The 18,341-nt window shown below is 42.1% G+C and overlaps 1 protein-coding gene across 1 annotated transcript in view; it reads right to left on the bottom strand.

The window, feature by feature from the left end:
* SHC4 (SHC adaptor protein 4) overlaps positions 1–6,747 on the bottom strand; it is a 155,905-nt gene extending 149,158 nt beyond the window's left edge. Inside the window, exon 1 of the mRNA XM_020977316.2 lies at positions 6,016–6,747. Within this exon, the coding sequence (XP_020832975.1) occupies positions 6,016–6,582 (567 nt within the window). The 5' untranslated portion in view covers positions 6,583–6,747. The remainder of the gene's footprint in view (positions 1–6,015) is intronic.
* Between the last annotated feature and the right edge of the window lie 11,594 nt (positions 6,748–18,341).

Below are 18,341 nucleotides of genomic sequence, written 5' to 3'. Positions count from 1 at the left end.
GTCAGGACTAGGGATAGACACGAAGATACAAATGAAAAGGTCCCATGTAATGGAAAGAACGTGGAGCAAAGAGGCAGGTGATCTCAGTTCAAGCAACAGGTCTAGCACTCATGGTGTGTACCTTATTATTTATTTATTTATTTATTTTGGGGTAAGCAATTAGGGTTAAGTGACTTGCCTAGGGTCACACAGCTAGTAAGTGATATGTGTCTGAGGCCAGATTTGAACTGAGATCCTCCTGACTCCAGGGCCAGTGCTGTATCCACTGTGCCACTTAGCGCCCCCCATCGTGTATACTTTAGATAAGCCACTTGGTCAGGGTTTACCGAGGCCAAAACAACAGAGAAGGTCTCAGATGTGACAAAGAGTCCTCAATGCTCAAGTTCCTCAGTGCTTGTAGATGCCCCAGACCTCAGGCAGTTTGCAGCACAGTGCAATGTAAAAGATTTCCCTGGGGATTTAGGTAACTCAAAGAAGCACCCACACAGACAAGTAGGAAAAATCTTCTAGGTAATCAGACTCTATCTCCTCCTGTATTTGCATTGATGTGCCATGAAAAGGTCCCACCTAACTCTTTCCTCTTTCCTTTCAAGGAAATCAGCTCTGCATGCCCACGTTAAAAAAAAAAAAGCCAGCTTAGAAATTGGGGGCAGCTAGGTGATGCACAGACCTAGAGTGAGGAAAACCTGAATTCAAATCCAGCCTCAGACACATACTAGCTGTGTGACCCTGGGAAAGGCACTTACCCTTGTTTGCCTCAGTTTCTTCATCTATAAAATACGATGGAAAAGAAAATGGCGAACCACTCTAGTATCCTTGTCAAGAAAACCTCAAACAGGGTCACAAGTTAGACATGACTGAAAAACAACTCAACAATAACACCCATGTGCTAGGCACTGTGTTAGGTACTAGAACAAAAGATTTCAAAGTATCTGGCAGATGTTGCTATTAATTTTCAAAGAATCAGAGAATATTAGAATGAGAAGGAGCTACAATTCTAATTTCCACATTCCTCGTCCAGTGAGTTTTCACCACATGTACCAAACTTGATCTTGACCTACTTAGATAAGCAGAATGGTACAGTGGAAAATGTGTTGGATATAGTCAGAGGCCCTGGGTTCAAATTCCAGTTTTGCCATTAACTATCTGTGTGACTTTGGGCAAGTCATTCCTCAGTTGCCTCATTTGTAAGACTGAGAGAATTGGATTATCTAAGGGGCCTCCAAGATCCTTTATACTCTAAATCTAAGGTCACATAATTTTAAGTTAAGCATTTACCCATGTATAAGTCACTCTGCCAGGCCCTAGGGAGCCAAAGTAAAAAAAAAAATGAAGCAATCCCTGCCCCTGAGGAGTCACCACTTTACTGCTATAGCTCTGTGCTGATCACTCCCAAATTTATAACGATAGCCTTGATCTCTCATCTAAGACCCAGCCTTGCCTTTCTAACTGCATGCACAGCCTCACCATGCAGGCACCACCACCTCACACTTAACCCATCTAAATGCAAATTCATTGTCTTCCCCTTGACAATGCACCTCCTTCTCCCTACCAGCTCCTTCTCCATTTTCCTGGTTTCTGCTTTCTAGGTTACAATCCTTGACATGACGGGCTTTCCCCACCACCCTCCTCTTCTCTGTCCTCCTCCTTATATCAATTTAATTGCCAAAGACTGCTGACTGATCTTCCCAAGGAGAAATACCTTTCTGTTTTCCCACGGCTACCACTCTAATCAGAATCACAGAGCTAGGAGGGATCTCAGATAAGAAGTCAAATGCAACAGGAATTCGCATTCAACTTCTCAAGCAAAAGAGTGCAGCTTCTGTCTGAAGATCTCCAGTAATATGGAGCTCATTACATTCTGAAGCAGCCCATTCATTCCACTTCTGGACAGCTCTAATTTTTTAGAAACTTTTCCTCTTGTCCAGCCAAAATCTGCCTCAGTAACAGTCACCTACTTTTGTCCCTCAAGCAAATTGGAATGAGGCAAGTCCCTGCTTTTTTCTTCCATATGATAATGCTTTAAATATTCAAGGATGACATATTTTGTTGTCCCTAGATCTTCTTTTCTCAAGGCTAAACTTTTCCAATTCCTTCAAGTGGTTCTTGTATGGGCTTGTTCATTCATCTTCACACCATCTCCTCTTCACCACAAGGAATTACTAAAAAAGCCTCTTTCTTATCTTTCTTCTCTATTCCATCCCACACATAACTACCAGACTAATACTCCTAAAACAACACTTTCACCAATGGTCCCTCCTGTGCTTAAGAATTAAATTCGTTTCAACAAACATTTCTTAAATGCCTACTGCGTGCAAAGTGGAGAGGGAGCTTGTTATAGTGGATAAAGAGCCATATGCATAGCTACAAAGACCCAAGTTCAAATCTTATGTCTATCATGAGCTAGCTATATATGACCTTGGATAAGTCACTTATGCAAAAAATATTGCTCTCTGCAACAACAGTGCCCTCAGGAAACTCTTTGATATTTACAAGTTCCAGACAAGATGCCAGTCTGCACTGGGAGAAGGATTTTCCATACCAGAATTTCCCTTTGCTGATGAAATCATAGGTTCGCCTCTTTCTCCTCCCCATACACACACACACAGAGAAACACATACATTTGCCTATGTGAATATACATATGTATATATAATCATATAGGCAAACACACACACATATATGTAAAACACTATGCTAGTCACTGGTAACACAAAGGCACTGATGAAATGTAACAGTCCTTGTTCTCAAGAAGTTTACATTTTACTGGGAAGGGTGGGGGGATAAAACATGTCACACAGACTAGTAAATGTACAGGATACAGGAAGTAATTTCAAGACGGACAAAGCAGGGATAACTGGTGATTGGAAGGAGCAACTAGGTGGCACAGTGGGTAGACCACTGAGCTTGAAATCAAGAAGACTTATCTTAATGAGTTCAAATCCAGCCTTAGACACTTACTATGTGACCCTGGGCAAGTCACTTCACCTTGTTTGTTTCAGTTTCCTCCTCTGTAAAATGAGCTGGGGAAAGGAATGTCAAGCCACTGTAGTATCTTTGCCAAGAAAATCCCAAATGGGATCGGGAAGAGTCATGAACAACACTGGTGACTGGGATCAGGAAAGGCTGCATGAAGGAGGCCCCTGAGCTCTGCTTTGAAGAAAGCTAGGCATTGGGTAGGTGGAGAGGGGAGCATTCCAAAAATGGAGGATCATCTATGCAAAGGAAGGAGATGAAATGTCACATGGACAAGGAAGGAAAATAAAAATTTGTACAACTGATTCCTATGTGCCTGGTGCTTTTACAAATATTACCTCTTCTGTTCATCACAACCCCCCTGCCATTATTATCCACATTTTAAGGTTGAGAAAACTACAGAGGTTAAGTGACTTCCTCATGGTCACACAGCTAGTAAGTGTTGGAGGCCAGATTTGAACTCATATCTTCCTGACTCCAGGCCCAGCACTCTACTATACCACCTAGTTGCCTAGCTGGGGAACACCTAGGAGACCAGTTTGACTAAATCAGAGAGTACTAGAAGGGGAATGATATGAAATGAGACTGGAAAGGTAGCTAGGACCTTTAATAGTGTGCTAAATGCTAGTCTGAGGTTTTTATATTTTGACACAGAGGCAATAGAAAGCCACTGAATATTTCAGAAATTTTTTTAAAGAACTTATCATAGCTCTCTTTTAAATACTGGATTAAGTCCCAACTCCTAATTTTAGCATTCAGGCACCTTTACCATCGGACACCACTCCTAGCTATTCAACTTAAATTTCCCACTACTATCCAACAGTAGACCAACAGTCTGGTCCTAACCGGCCCAGTCTCACTGTCTCCAATGAACACCATGGTCATTCTTGTCTCTGTGTTTTTGGGTTGTTTCACCTGACTAGAATGTCCTACTTCCTGCCAAGCTAGATCCAAAGCATTTGTTAAGAATGAGATTAAAACTCACTTCCTCCAGGAAGCCTTCCCTGACTATCCCTATGCTAATAATCTTTCCTTAAATACACACACACACACACACACACACACACACACACACACACACATATGTGTGTGTGTATATATATATATATATGTATGTATATGGAGAGAGAGAGAGAGAGAGAAAGAGAGAGTAGAAAAGAGGTGTCACACTTGGGCTGAACCAGATGTAATTGGGAAATGTTTAACAAAATAAATAAAAATACAATACAACATAGATAATGCTCATCTGTGGTTTCCTAAATCAATATGCAATTTGTAGGGAATTATTTCTATTTGAGTTTGACAACACTAATATAGAATATACATGCCTTTGATTACATAGTGCTTAAGAATTATTCTTTATTTTAGATACATAAATGTATAGTGTGTGTATACGTATATGAATGTGTATGAGCAACTATGTGAAGCAATATGGCATAGTGAATAGAGAGTTGGCCTTGTGTGTCACAAAGATCTGGGTTCAAGACCCACCTTTGACAAATACTGATTGTGTAACCTGGGCCAAGTCACTCAATGTCCCCGGGCAACTCTAAGACTTCAAGTTTCAGAGCAGGTGATCTCTGCATTAGTCATGAGTTTCACCCATAGCAATGAAACTCTGTGTGTGTGTGTGTGTGTGTGTGTGTGTGTGTGTGTGTGTGTGTGTGTGCCTTTTCTCACTAATTCAAGTAAATTCCTTTAAGGCAGACACCTTAATATATCTGCTATCCCCGACTCCAAGGAGGCCTTAGCATAACTGGGCACTTGACAGGTGTTTAACAAACACCTGTTGAGTACTAAATGTCTTTTTTTTAAGCAGACAGATCAAAATTCCTACCACACCTTTTTTGTCCTCACTTTTCCCTTCCTCCCCTTTTATCTATGGTGCAATAGTCAGTATTCACCTATCCACAATGGGGTGGAGCAGAAAGAACATTGGACTTGGAATCAGAAGACAGGCTAGAGTACTAGGTGTGCTGCTTAATAAATATGTGATCTTAGAATAATCATTCCACCTCTCTGAGACTCAGTTTCCTCATTCATAAAATGGGGATAATGATTTTGTGCTGCCTAACTCACAGGCAGTCAAACAACAAGCATTTATTAAGTGCTTACTGTGTGCCAGGCACAGCTCTAAGTACTGCTTGTAATGAGTTTGCAGTGAAGCTCAAATAAAATGACAGGAGAAAATATTTTACCATGAAGTAAATTACAAAAAAGGAGCTTGGATATCATCTAATCCAACTCCCTCATCTTATAGGCGAGAAAGCTAAAACCCAGACAGGTGAAATGACTTGAAAAGACACACAGGTCCAGGCCAGATAGTTTGACACCAAATCCCATGCCCTTTCTACTATGCTACTAAATGTGAGCTATTTTGTCTCTATATCATTTACAGTAGTGCCTTGCACATAGTAGGTGCTTAATAAATGCTGATTGGATTAGAAATCATGGTAAGTGCTTAATAGATGCTCAGTGGATTGGATTCTCAGATTGGAAATCACTGACTATTTTCTGGTGACTCTATGGACTCAAACAGAATCAAATGGCTATCTTTGTAGGTGTTCCTGTCTAGAAGTAGCACCTTCTCTTACCCTAGGTCTTCAATGGTCGTCATTGAATTGGAATTGGAATTAAAAATTGCTCTGACCTGAGAACATGTCCCTTCAAGTGTATATTAGGGAAGTTCCAGAATCCTGATCTCCACCTCTTTCAACCCTTTAATTGCCCAAACACATAATATTATTTTTCAGGTGTACTCATTACATTGCCTGTTTCATATTTCTAAGCTCACATGATGTTTTAGCTCCTCACAGCAGAGACAGAGGCTGCAAAAATAATCATAGATTAGACTTTAGAGCTGGAAAGAACCTTAGGAATTACCTAGTCCAACTTCCTTAATTTTACAAATGAGGGAAACAGAGGCCCAGAGAAGCTACACAAATTACCTAAGGTCATCAAGAGAGCTAGTGGCAGATCTAGAAGATCCCTTTCTTAATCAGCTCTTAGGAGTCAAAAACACTGAGGGAAATAGACTTACCCTCACACAGTAGTTCATGCCAGTCCCCAAAAGGTGTTGGCGAGAGGACCCATCCTGATTGCCCAGGGAAGGTGGTGCTTCAGAGATGGGCAGGATGCAGCTGTCCTGAGTCTCTACATCCAGCTGGGGAGATGCAGCAGATGTGGCCTGGGAGAGGCTGGCTTCTGGCGAAGTTGGGCTGCTTGGAGCTGCCCCCCGGCTCTCCAAGAGTTTGAGCTTGGGCACCTCTCTGGTCCCCAGGCAGAAGTTTTTCAGTCCCAGTAGGTTTGCTGGATTGGCCAGTCTGAGGCTTGCCATTCGGGGCATCAAAGTGCACAGTGGGGTGGGGTTATCTTGAGCCGCCAAGGTGACATCTTCCCCAGGCAGGTGAACTGGCAGGGGAGAAGAAGGAGAAGTCTGAGGTACACCTTTGACATTGACTGAGCCTCCAGAAGACCCTTCATCTAAGGAAGTGATGGGCTCATTCCGAAAACGGCTATACTTGGCTCTGTGCAGCATCCCGGGGTGCCCGAAGAGTCCTACATACAGTACGTGTCCACCGAGGTTCTCCGGACTGCGTCCTCTCATAGCCTTGGCAGGGCTGAAACAGGATACTGTTGCATAAATTGGCTTTCCCGTCTGGCAGATAAACGATATGGAAATTAAATGCTTCAACACACCATACAATTCAGAGAAAGAAACCTCTCTGATTCTCTCTCTCTCTCTCTCTCTCTCTCTCTCTCTCTCTCTCTCTCTCTCTCTCTCTCTCTCTCTCTTCTCTCTCTCTCTCTCTCTCTCTCTCTCTCTCTCTCTCTCTCTTCTTCTCTCTCTCTCTCTCTCCCTCTTCTCTCTCTCTCTCTCTCTCTCTCTTCTTCTCTCTTCTCTTCTCTCTCCTCTTCTTCTCTCTCTCTCTCTCTCTCTCTCTCTCTCTCTCTCTCTCTTCTCTCTCTCTCCTTTCAGACTCTCTCCTAAGCAAGGAGTTGTGCTCAGGGTGCCTAGATCATCTCCCGGACATCTTTAACCCTAGGAGGTAACAGCTGATGCAGAAACCAGGTCCCCATCACTGATTTTAGTCAGAGTGCTGTTGTCCCTCCCTACACTGGCTCCTGCAATAGAATCCAGGCATCTAAACTGTTCTGAGCTTGGGCTTCTTGCCGCTGTTACAGCTCTCTGAGAAAGCCTTAATGGTGGAGCCCAGACTGCGGTGAAAGCTCACTCACACACGAACACACAAACACACACACACACACACACACACACAGAGCCTTCCACACAAAGCAGTACAAATCAGCCAACTCGTCAGTCTCTCAACATTTCTAGCCCACTGAAATATTTACTCCCCCCTTCTTGGTCTCTGCACTTTGAAACCCTTCTTGTACAGCTCCCCAAGGGAAAAAATGAATTGCAGGGTAACCCTTTCATATCCTTTATTCCTTCCAATAATTTTTTTTATAAAAAATTAAAGCATATGAGCAAAAGTCACTTTATGCTGAATCAATCTGATATGATCTCTGGCTTCTTCTAGAAAATCTCATCCTGCAAGTCCTTCAGCCCAGCAATCCAGGAAAAACTCCTGTGATGCTCAACATTCTTTCCGAGACTTAAGATCCAGCTGTGTTACTCTAAATCCTCACACAGACTCATCAGCGTGCAGGAGACTGCTGCTTCGACTCGCTTGGTCTTGTACTTATCTTCCTCCAAGATCCAGTTCACAGTGGAATGCTGAGGTATTAAAAATGATATGGAGAGTGTTGCAATTTTTATGAATGAACTTTCCTGAATGAATTTCTCCCTGTGTGCAAGCTAATAAATCTGTGAATGAAGCTGAGAATAGCTGTAATTGACTGACAGTCCCAGGGGTGTTGGGTTTTCATCCAATCAGGAGACAGCTTGATGACTCATGCACCATAAATATACTAAACTAGTAGCCATCAGAAATAAAGCTTGGGGTGGGGGGGGTGGAGTAGAGGAGAGGGAGAGAATAGGAGAGAGAACAGCTTTTATTTTGTGTTATTGATGAGTGGGCAAAGGAAACAAGGTCTTCCTTATCTATAAATCATCAGCAAGCGTAAAGGACGGCAGGTTGAAAGAATCCTTTTTCAGAATTGCCTCTATAGCTGGGAAGGCCAACCGGGGGAGCTAAAAATTAAATCCATTGTTCCACGGGTATTAGGACATATGGTACAACTCCTGGGGGAAGCTCTGATGCATCTTTCTTAAAACCATAGTTCTTTTTTTATTGATTGTTGGTTCAATCTCCAGTCTGGTGCGACTTCCTGTACCTATCAAATTCACTCTAAAGACAGGATGAATGCTGCAAGCCCACAGGAAGCCAGGAACTGAGCAGGCGAAGGAAGATGCAGTCCCTCTTAGGAGTAAGGATGAGCAAATCACTTAAAAGCGTCAAGACAATCTCTTCTGAAGGTTTGGTTTCACAGAGCACCCAGCAGGGGCTGATTCAGGCAGCACCTGTGATCCTACATCTTGCTTCCTGCCTTCTGCACATCAGTTTTCTCCATTAGGTCAATAGGCTGGGATTTTTCTTTTCCTTTCTAAAGAAAGTGATGAAAGACATAGTACATTGAAAAACCCAAGTATGTAATCAAGCAAAATCTCTACGTAGCTAGAGAGACGATGTCTTCTTCATTTCAGTTCCCACCATTGCATTTAAACTTTTCAGTATTGATAGTGGTCCAACTGTCCCAGGATCTGGACACCAGCAATGGATTAAAGGATATTCTAGGACAGGCAGGAAAACCTTTCTCTCCTGCTTCCTGATGCCCTGAAGCAGTGGTTCATCTTTTCAAACACAGGCTGCAAAACCTGTTTAGATTTCTTTCCTAATCTAGGAAAGCCCTTCCTGTATTACAGTAATCTTCCCCTACCCCCAACTTTTTCAAATCTCATTTTTCCCTGAACTCACTCTCTTTAAGCCTTGAGGCAAAGTTGGAAGTAGGAGGAGGGGGGAGAGCCACTGTGAGATTTTTACAGAATCTTAGCTTCGAAAAGAGCCTCACAGATCATATTCACCAAATGGTACCTAAACAGATCTCCTTGATAGCATCCCCAACAAACAGTATTGCAGCCTTTGCTCAAAGACACTTAGTGAGGCGGGAGCCATTACGTCTTAAGGCAGTCCACTCCACTTCGGGAAATTTTTCCTGAAGCATAGATTTGACCTTATCATTATTGTGTAGAGACTCCATAATCCTCAGTGGTTCCCATTACATCTTGGATCCAATATAAACACTGCCTTATATAGATAAATGATATAAATATAGTTAATAATAAATAAATACTTTTTATTATTAATAAACATTATAAAATAATAACAAATATAAATAAAGCATTCCACCACCTTGTCCCAGCCTATCTTACCAGCCTTACTGTATACTGCTCCCTTTCATGCAGTTCTTGGACTAGAAAACCCATCCTTTCTTTTCCTCATAGGAACCTTCCAACTCCCCGTGTCTTAGAAATGACCATCCCCCTTGCACTGGACTTTAGAGTCAAGGACACTTAGTTTCAAATCTTGCCTCAGATACTAGCTTGGGCAAGTCATTAACCTCTCTGGGCCTCAGTTTGCTAATCTATAAAATAGGGAGGAGGGACTTGATGACCTTGAAGATCCCTTCTACCTCTAGCTTTATGATCCCTCCTTATCTGTGTCTCACTTAAGAGAAAATCCTTCTCCTCCTCCAAGAAAAGTCTCAAGCACCACCTTCTAAACAAAGGATTTCCTGGTCCCTCAAGTGCCAATGTCCTTCCTCACTAACTACATTGCACTTTACTACCTTGTATAGTGAATAGTGCACCAGGGCCTGGAGTCAGGAAGGCTCATCTTCCTGAGTCCCAATCCAGCCTCAGACACTTAGTAGCTGTGTGACCCTGGGCCAGTCACTTAACCCTGTCTCCCTTAGCTTCCTCATCTATAAAATGAGCTGAAGAAGGAAAAGGCAAACCAATATCTTTGCCAAGAAAACCCCAAATGGGGATCATGAAGAGTTGGATGTGACTGAAACAACCCAATAGCAACAAGAAACTTCACAAGGGCAGGGACAACGTTATGCTTGTATGTGTGTCAGTCCCGGGCACGAGGAAGGATATTAACAAATGTGTGTTGACTGATCAATTACACTGAGTTAAATCTGTCTCTCTACAACTTTTACCTGTTGCTGCTAAGTAAGTCTAATTTATCTTCGAATATTCAAAGGCAGCTGTCATGTCCTCATTAATCTTCCTATAGGATTGGATCTGATCCTGTCACCATCCTGGCCCCTTCCCGGAGATGCTTTCTGATTTGTCAATGTCCTTCCTGTGGAACCTAGAACTGAGCAGGTATGATCTGGCTGGAATAGAGTCCGTGCTAGAACTCTCACCATTCTTCTTCTGGGCGCTGTGGACATTATTAATTCAACCGAAGATTGTGTTAGCTTTTTTGGCTGCTATGCTGACTGAGCTTGTAGCCTTTCTCACATGGACAATTGTCTAGCCATATTTTATCCATCCTGTATCTGTGCAGTGGATTCTTCTTTAAAGTATAGGACTTTATCTTAATTTCTATTACAATGTTATAGGTTTGGCTCATTTTTCTGATTGGCAGAAAATTTTCTGGATCCTACCTACATGCTAATTATTTTGTTGTATAATTGAATTTGGGTTGAATTATATCAACCACTGTTTCAGGAAGAGACCTAACCATGATTCATCTCATGCACATCTCAGCTCACCAGCTCCCTCCCAGGACCTCTCTACATCCTCATCAAACCTCTCTCCACCCTGGAGAAACTTCCACCCTGAAGCCTCATTCTCCTGATTAATGACCCCATCCTCAAGACCATCACATCTCAACTCACTTTCCAGAATTCTTTTCCTCCTCCTCACCAACCATCTTGTCCCCTTGAGAATACTCTTCCCCCTTTCCTTCTCTCTTTCATGTTTTGTCTTCTTTCATTAGAATATAAATTACTTGAAGGTAGGCACTCTCTTGTTTGTATTTGTATCCCCAGTGCTTAGCACAGCAACTGGCATGTGGAGAATATTCAATAAACTATCTGTTGATCCATCTATCTATCTATCTGTCTATCTATCTATCACCTCATTCTTTGTGTTACCTCTCCTTTCCAATTTCTGTCATTTGCAAATCTGATAAACATGTCATCTTGATAAGCATGTGTCTTTACCTAAGTCATTGGTAAAAATAACGAATAGCACTGATTCCAAGACACCTCCTTCCAACACGCAGGTCGATAAAATTGACTACCTTTTCAATCCAGTCATTTAGCTAGTTGTAAGTTTACTTAGCTATGCCATCAAATAACCCAGATTTCTGCCTTTTATACAGCAGAGGTGGCAAATATGTGATCCCATGGGCCACATACAGTCCCCAATACTCCTGAGTGCAGCCAGTACCAGATTAAAATGTAATTGGGAAATATTTAACAAAATAAATAAAAATACAATAAAACATTGATAAAAGTAATATGTGGTTTGCTAAGTCAATATACGCAGCCCACAGGGATCCTTAAATAAGGTTTAGTGGCCCCCAATTCCATTTGAATTTGACAGCACTGTTGTACAGCATGAGACATTTTGTCAAATGCTTTGACAAAATCTAGTTGTGCTATATCTATGGCATTCCCATGATGCATCAGTCTTGCCACTTTACCAAAAAATCCAATTAAGCTCATGGGTTCTTGTTTCTCATGGATCTACACTGGATCATTGTGGTCACTACTTCTAAGTGATCATAAACCATCCTTTTAATAATATATTTTAGAACTTTGTGAAGAATTGAAGTCAATCTTACTGGAGTATATAATCCTATAGTTTTAACCCCAGATTTCTCCTTCAGGAGGAAAATCTAGGAAGAAACCTAGAAGGTCTAAGCCAAGGCTGAGAAAAAGTATGAAATGAGCAGCTTGATCTTTGGCATCTGTGCTTTCTTTTTGCCATTAACCTCCCTATACCACTGATCAAACCTACCTTCTTCTCCCAACTCCCTTTCAGTGGCTCCTCCTCTTAAGCCTTCCTCCTCTTTGCCTGGGCACTCTTAGTCCATATTAAAACTTAATCTGGTTTCCTTCTCATCTCCTCAGGTTTAAGTTACAAAGGTGGAAATTAGTGTTTCTGAGTTTTAATTTTCTCATCTGAAAAATCTAAGCTCTAAATCTATGATCCTAAGAACCTAATCTGATATGTTCTCTACCACTAGAAGAGACTCCTACAGTGTCACCATTTATGTCCCAGGCAGACAGGGGTTGCAGTGGATAGAGAGTCAGGAAGATTTATCTTCCTGAGTTTAAACCTGGCCTCAGACACTTACTAGCTGTGTGACCCTGGGCAAGTCACTTAATCCTGTCTGCCTCAGTTTCCTCATCTGGAGAATGAGCTAGAGAAGGAAATGGCAAACCACTATAGTATCTCTGCCAAGAAAATCCCAAATGGGGTCAGAAAGAATCAGACATGATTGAACAACAAGAATAAATGCATTTTAACAGTTACTTTCTCTAGACAATGACTCTACTTAAGAATGATTCAGAATGAATTTCAAGCCAAAGAAAAAGAGGTATGGTACCATGGTAGGTTAGATCAGAGAGATTTTTGTTTTGATCAGGTAGGCCTTTGCAAACACCCCTCAAATCACACTGTAGAAAGCAAGCTCTATCCAGCCTGAGCCATTCTTTTAAATCTTCCCTGACGTGGCTCATAAGATAATAGATTTAGAACCAAAATGGATCTGAGAGGCCATTCAGTTCAGTCCCTTTGTTTCACAGATAAGGAAACTGAGTCAGGAAAAGGTTAAATGGCCTGCCCTAGGTCATGTGGCTAGTGAGTATGTGAGGTACGAACTAAACCCAAGTATTTCTGATTCTACATCTAGCACTCAATTCATCACACCAGACTGCTTCCTATTTGGTTGGAGCAGGTGAAGGGGAGCAGTCTAATCATAAACAGAAGGTATCACTTACCTAGTTAAAGCACAGTCCTCATGGGCAAACAGCACAAAACACTCTCTAGCAAACAGTAGACAAAAGTATGACTGACTTTGGATTTGTGTCTAGAAAGACCCTAAAAGCATAAAGGCTTTGCCTAAAACAAAGAGGAAGGTGAATACTTTTAAAAGTGGCATTGGAGTGTTAGAAACCAAATAGTGAAGCTCTTCCTCTAAAACCGAAGGCTAGATTTCGTAACTGACTCATGAGACTGAATAGCTCAGGAAATAGCTAAGTTGAAAGGAATACATTTTGAGTTGACTAACTTAAAACAGCACCAAGGTTTCCATTGCTGCTGGCGCTGTGGAGGGAAAGCTGGGGGGAAGCCAACATAAAACCGCCTTCCCTTGGAGTTTCTCTAAAGCAGTCACTCTAGTTGCCAATGAATCAAAGAGTCTAGAAGTTAAGCTTCCAAATTTCATAAAAATTGACACAAGGAGGCCCAGGAATGGAGTGAGTTAGGATGGGTTGAAAAATTTGTGCCCTCCTATTTGTGAGCTGTTTCTCCTTAGAAAATCCCACAAAGTGAGTGCCCATTGATTGCAGAATAACTGAAATTGAACAAACTGGTGTACAAATGTCATGGAATGCTATTGCTCAGTAAGAAATAGCAAGTGTGAGCGTAACCAAGGCTCCACATGGGAAACACCAGGGACTTGCTTCTAGAAGACGACATCCTGTGTTTCCCTACCAAGTGGCTCAGAGTAGCTTCTTTCCATTGAAAAGGATGGGGCTTTTAAGTTACAAGATTAGGACACTCTAGGTTCTCTTTCTCTCACTTTCCCATACTTAGAGAGGGAAAAAGGTCACATTCATCCACAATACAGGTGCCATGAACTAACTAGGTGGGAGGAAAGACAACCTTTCCTTCCTCTCCCTTAGTGTGCAAGCTCCTTGAGGGTAGGGAATGTCTTTTGCCTCTTTTTGTATCCCAAGCACTTAGCACAGTGCCTGGCACCTAATAGGTACTTACTAAATGTTTATTGATTGATTGATTGATTGATTGATTGTATCCTCTGTTTGGGTTTTTGACTGGGGTTTTGTTTTGGTTTGTTCTATTCGGTTTATCCTCAGTACTAGGCACAGGGGGTGGAATCCCCAGGACACCCAGGAGCTCAAGACATGGTGACCTTGGAGGCAAGATTCCAGGTTAGATGTGTGACCAGATAGCCTAGTAGGGAAGCCCTGAGAACCAGGGTGCATAGAACTGGAGTCGAAGGGGTGCTTTGGACTTGGAGCTTGTTGGGACTGTGCTATATAGGAAATGAACTAAACTAAGTGGTGAACCTAATTCTCTCCCTCTCTAGAGAGTGAGCTGGTATAAGGGGGATGCCATACGTATTGGAATAGGGTTTGTATATTTGCTCTTAAACATCTGAAGTAAAAAATCCTCTGTACGAGCTAATCTTACTCTTTACTGGTTAATGGGAACTGAAGTGCAGGGGACACCCCAGGAATTGGGAGAAGGGAGGAAATGTGCATTTATTAAGCACCTACTATGTTCCAGGCCCTGTGCTAAGTGCTCTACAACTATTATCTCATTTGATCCTCACAACAATTCTGTGAGGTAGGTGCTATTATCATTTCTGTCTTTACACTTGAGAAAACTAAAACAGGTTGAGACTTACTGAAGGTCATGTAGCTAGTAAGTGTCTAAGGCTAGATTTGAACTAGGTCTTCCTGACTCCAGGTTCAGCAATCTATTAACCACCTAACTAGGCCTTACTATTGGAGAGGAGGGAACACCTACATTAGGGGATGGAACCAATGGCAAGGACTAGACATACCCAAACCACGTTAAGGATACTGGAAAACCTTGGAGCAATGGTACAATGTAACACACCTGGCTTTCTTCAGGCAGTGGGAACCAGAGTGATCCGTTATATAAGGAATCCAGAGAAACTTTAGAAGAGTTATGAACTGATGCAGACTAAAGAAAGCAACTGAACTAAGAGAACAATGTCTATAATGACTACAATACCATAAAAGAAAACCACACTAAAGGCTCCCAGAACAAACAAAAGGAAGTCTCCAAAAAAATGTTTTCTTTAGTGTAGCCTACTCCAGCCTTTCATGAGAGAGGGTGGAAGAAATGCAAAACTTAAAAAAAATTAAGAATTAAAAAAAATGCAAAACTTGAAATAAATATAGCCTGGCCTCATGGGAAATACCAATGTTGAGAGCTGGGATGTGTTTCAACAATCTCTAACTTAAAAGAATTAGGTAAAAACTACTATCAAATATCTGGTTTCAGAACTCAGTGTGTTCCTACTCCAGGTGGTACATGGATACTGAACCCTGTGGGGAGATGGGTAAGAATTGGTTTTTTTTCCATAATTCTGAGACTAGGCCAGGATTTTGTTTCCAAGTCCAGTCACAGGATGTCAGAATGACTTAATACCCTGAATGAAAACCATGCCCAGAAGCTGGAAGTTTCTGGGAGATTCCAGGAGAGTTAGCAAGTCAATGTTGAGTCCAAACTCATTGATTAGTCAAGGTGAAGCTGGAAGACAACAGGCAAAGAATAAGCATTTATTAAGCATTTACTGTGTGCCAGGCACTGTGCTAAGCACTGGAGCATCCACCTGATTTACCCAACTCTCACCTGTGGCTGCAAGAAGCTACAGCATATGTAGCAGAAACACCCCAGTAAGCCATCTCAGTAGACAGGCTAAACCAGATTGAGAGCAACTGACAGACCCCAGACCCATCTATGAGTTAGGGGATATCCCCAAGCATGGGAAGACTTCCCTAAGCAGAATGGGTGGATGAGAATAATTTGTTCCAACAGCCATGAAGGTGGCTGAAGCAGGTGTTGTGGAAAGCTTAGAGCTTGGTCAGACATCAAAGATGCTAAGGTCATCCACTGCATCCCAGGCCATCACCAGCCATCTTGACTTCTGTCTTGCCACTACACTTAAATGACTCTGGAAGAGAAAGTGAGGTTAAAAATTTTGTGCAGCTCTGGCTTACTTAAAAGGACAAACAATAATTCAATCTACTCATTTTATAACTGAGAATATTGAGGCCCAGAGAGTTTCATTTAGTTGTCCATGATTGTATTGGTAATAAGTGGCAGAGCTGGGTTTTGAACTCCAGCACTCATACACTAAATCTCAAACTCTTTATACTATACCACACTGCCCCCTAGTGGAAGCACACAAGAAATATGGTCGGGGGTTGAGGAGGCAGAACTTGGAGGCAAACAGCACAAATGTTGAGGGAGAAGGAAGAATAAAAGTAAAAACTCAGGTTTTGAACGTGGTGTGAGTAATTAAAAAATGGTAAAGTTGGGAGGGGGAGCAGATTTATGGGAAAAGATAATCAGTTCAGTTGGGGACATATTCAGCTTGAAAGGAGACAAGAGTGGGGCAATTAGGTGGCACAATAGAGCACTGGCCCCTGGAATCAGGAGTGCTTGAGTTCAAATCCAACTTCAGACACTTACTAGGTATGTGACCCTGGGCAAGTCATTTAACCTCAACTGCCAAGAAAGAAAGGCAGAAAGGAAGAGGAGACAGAGTGGTATGATGGAAACAGCTAGATTTAGAGTCAGGAGAAATGGGTTCAAGGCCCAGACCATCTACTCACTTGGCCCGTGTAACTTTAAGCAGGGAAGTTCTTCTCATAGGTCTCTTCTATTCCTTTTCTGTATTTTGACCCTTGGAATACCCATTCATTAGCCTGTACTGAACTATATCTGATGTCTCCTCAAATCTCTATCTTTGGGACATTGGGAGCTGGTCCTTACTTTGAAAAAGAGGGGGACAGGTGTTAACTTATACAAAATAGGGGCAGTTTTGTTATTAGAGTGACACGTTCTTATCACAGAAAACAGACAATTAAACAGATACATTTAACAAATTCAAAGTGCTATACTGATTAATTGTGATGCTAACAGAGAGTCAATGGAATGAGCCCTGGAATTAGGACCCAGAAAACTTGGGTTCAAGTATTAGGTAGATCAGCTGTTAACTCTGTGCCCTTGACGAAGTCATATAGGATGAAGCGGAAATAATTAACAGGGGCAAGGCATTAAGTGGAATCTGGAAAGGCTTCTTGAAGTGGGTGGGATTTTAGCTGGAACTTGAAAGAGTTAGCTACTGAAGTTAGGGGGGATGGGAGAGAATTCCAGGCAAGGGAGACCGCTCGTGACAATGCCTGGAATCAAGAGCTGGGATGTCTTAAATGTGAGAAAATGTGTATCTAATACTGAGAAGGGTTATCATTCTCAGAATATTTGTCATTCAAGGTTATTACTGTACAGAGCATTTGTCTCTGCTTCACAATGGTAAAGACCTCAAACTGGGCACCTGTACGTCCTTTAAAAAGTCAAAGCAAAGATAACAAGGTCTGATGTCTTTTAAATGAAGTAATCATAGGCTCTATCAGGGTAGAGGGAGATGAGAGTGGATGAGAAGAAGGGCCCTGCTTCTCTGGGGCAGAGGGATGAACTCGGGCCATGATTCCCTCCTGTTGAAGAGCTGTTGATCCATGGGCCTTGTTGGATTTTAAGGTCTTCAGTCCAGGCTCTTCCTTTTTAAGATGATGGTTTTGAAAGGGAATAAACATCCATTTGGGCAGCTGGTAGTGCAGTGGATAGAGCGCCAAGCCTGGAGTCAGGAAAACCTGAGTTCAATTCTGCCTCTGACACTCCTAACTGTGTGACCCTGGGCAAGTTACTTAACCCTGTTTGCCTCAGTTTCCTCACCTGGAAAGTGAGCTGGAGAAGGAAATGGCAAACCACTCCAGTATCTTTGCCAAGAAAACCCCAAAATGGGGTCACAAAAAGTTGGACACAGCTGAAATGACTGAAGAACAACACAAAAATACATCCATCCCCATTTAAGAAGGAACAGTGTTTTTCCTGTCCCCTCAAGGAGAAACCTGACAACTTGCCTGATCAGTGGCCACATGCTTTGGGGACATGAATATGCACATGCTTAGTAATAAAGCATTTATTGCTGTTGAGTCGTTTCAGTTGTGTCTAACTCTTCCTGACACCATTTGGGTAAGATAGTGGAGTGGTTTGCCATTTCCTCCTCCAGCTCATTTTACAGATGAGGAAACTGAGGCAAACAAGGTTAAGTGACTTTCCCACACAGCTAGTAAACATCAAAGGCCACATTTGAATTCAGGAAGCCAGATACTATCCACTTCACCAACTAGCTGCCCCACCAATACCATTAATCTCATCTGATCTTGATTACATCATGAGGTAGTAGGCCTTCTTCATTTTACAAATGAAAACAGTGAGATTCAGAGAAGTCTGCCCAAGGTCAAAGAGCTAGTTAGTGGGCAGCGGAGTCGGGTGTTCAAACCTAAGTCTACTGACTCCTGGTCCAGGACTCT

The sequence above is a fragment of the Phascolarctos cinereus genome, unplaced genomic scaffold (assembly GCF_003287225.1).
Source record: "Phascolarctos cinereus isolate Bilbo 61053 unplaced genomic scaffold, phaCin_HiC Scaffold_3;HRSCAF=262, whole genome shotgun sequence".
Lineage (NCBI taxonomy): Eukaryota > Metazoa > Chordata > Mammalia > Diprotodontia > Phascolarctidae > Phascolarctos > Phascolarctos cinereus.
This window is presented reverse-complemented; position numbering and strand designations above follow the sequence as displayed.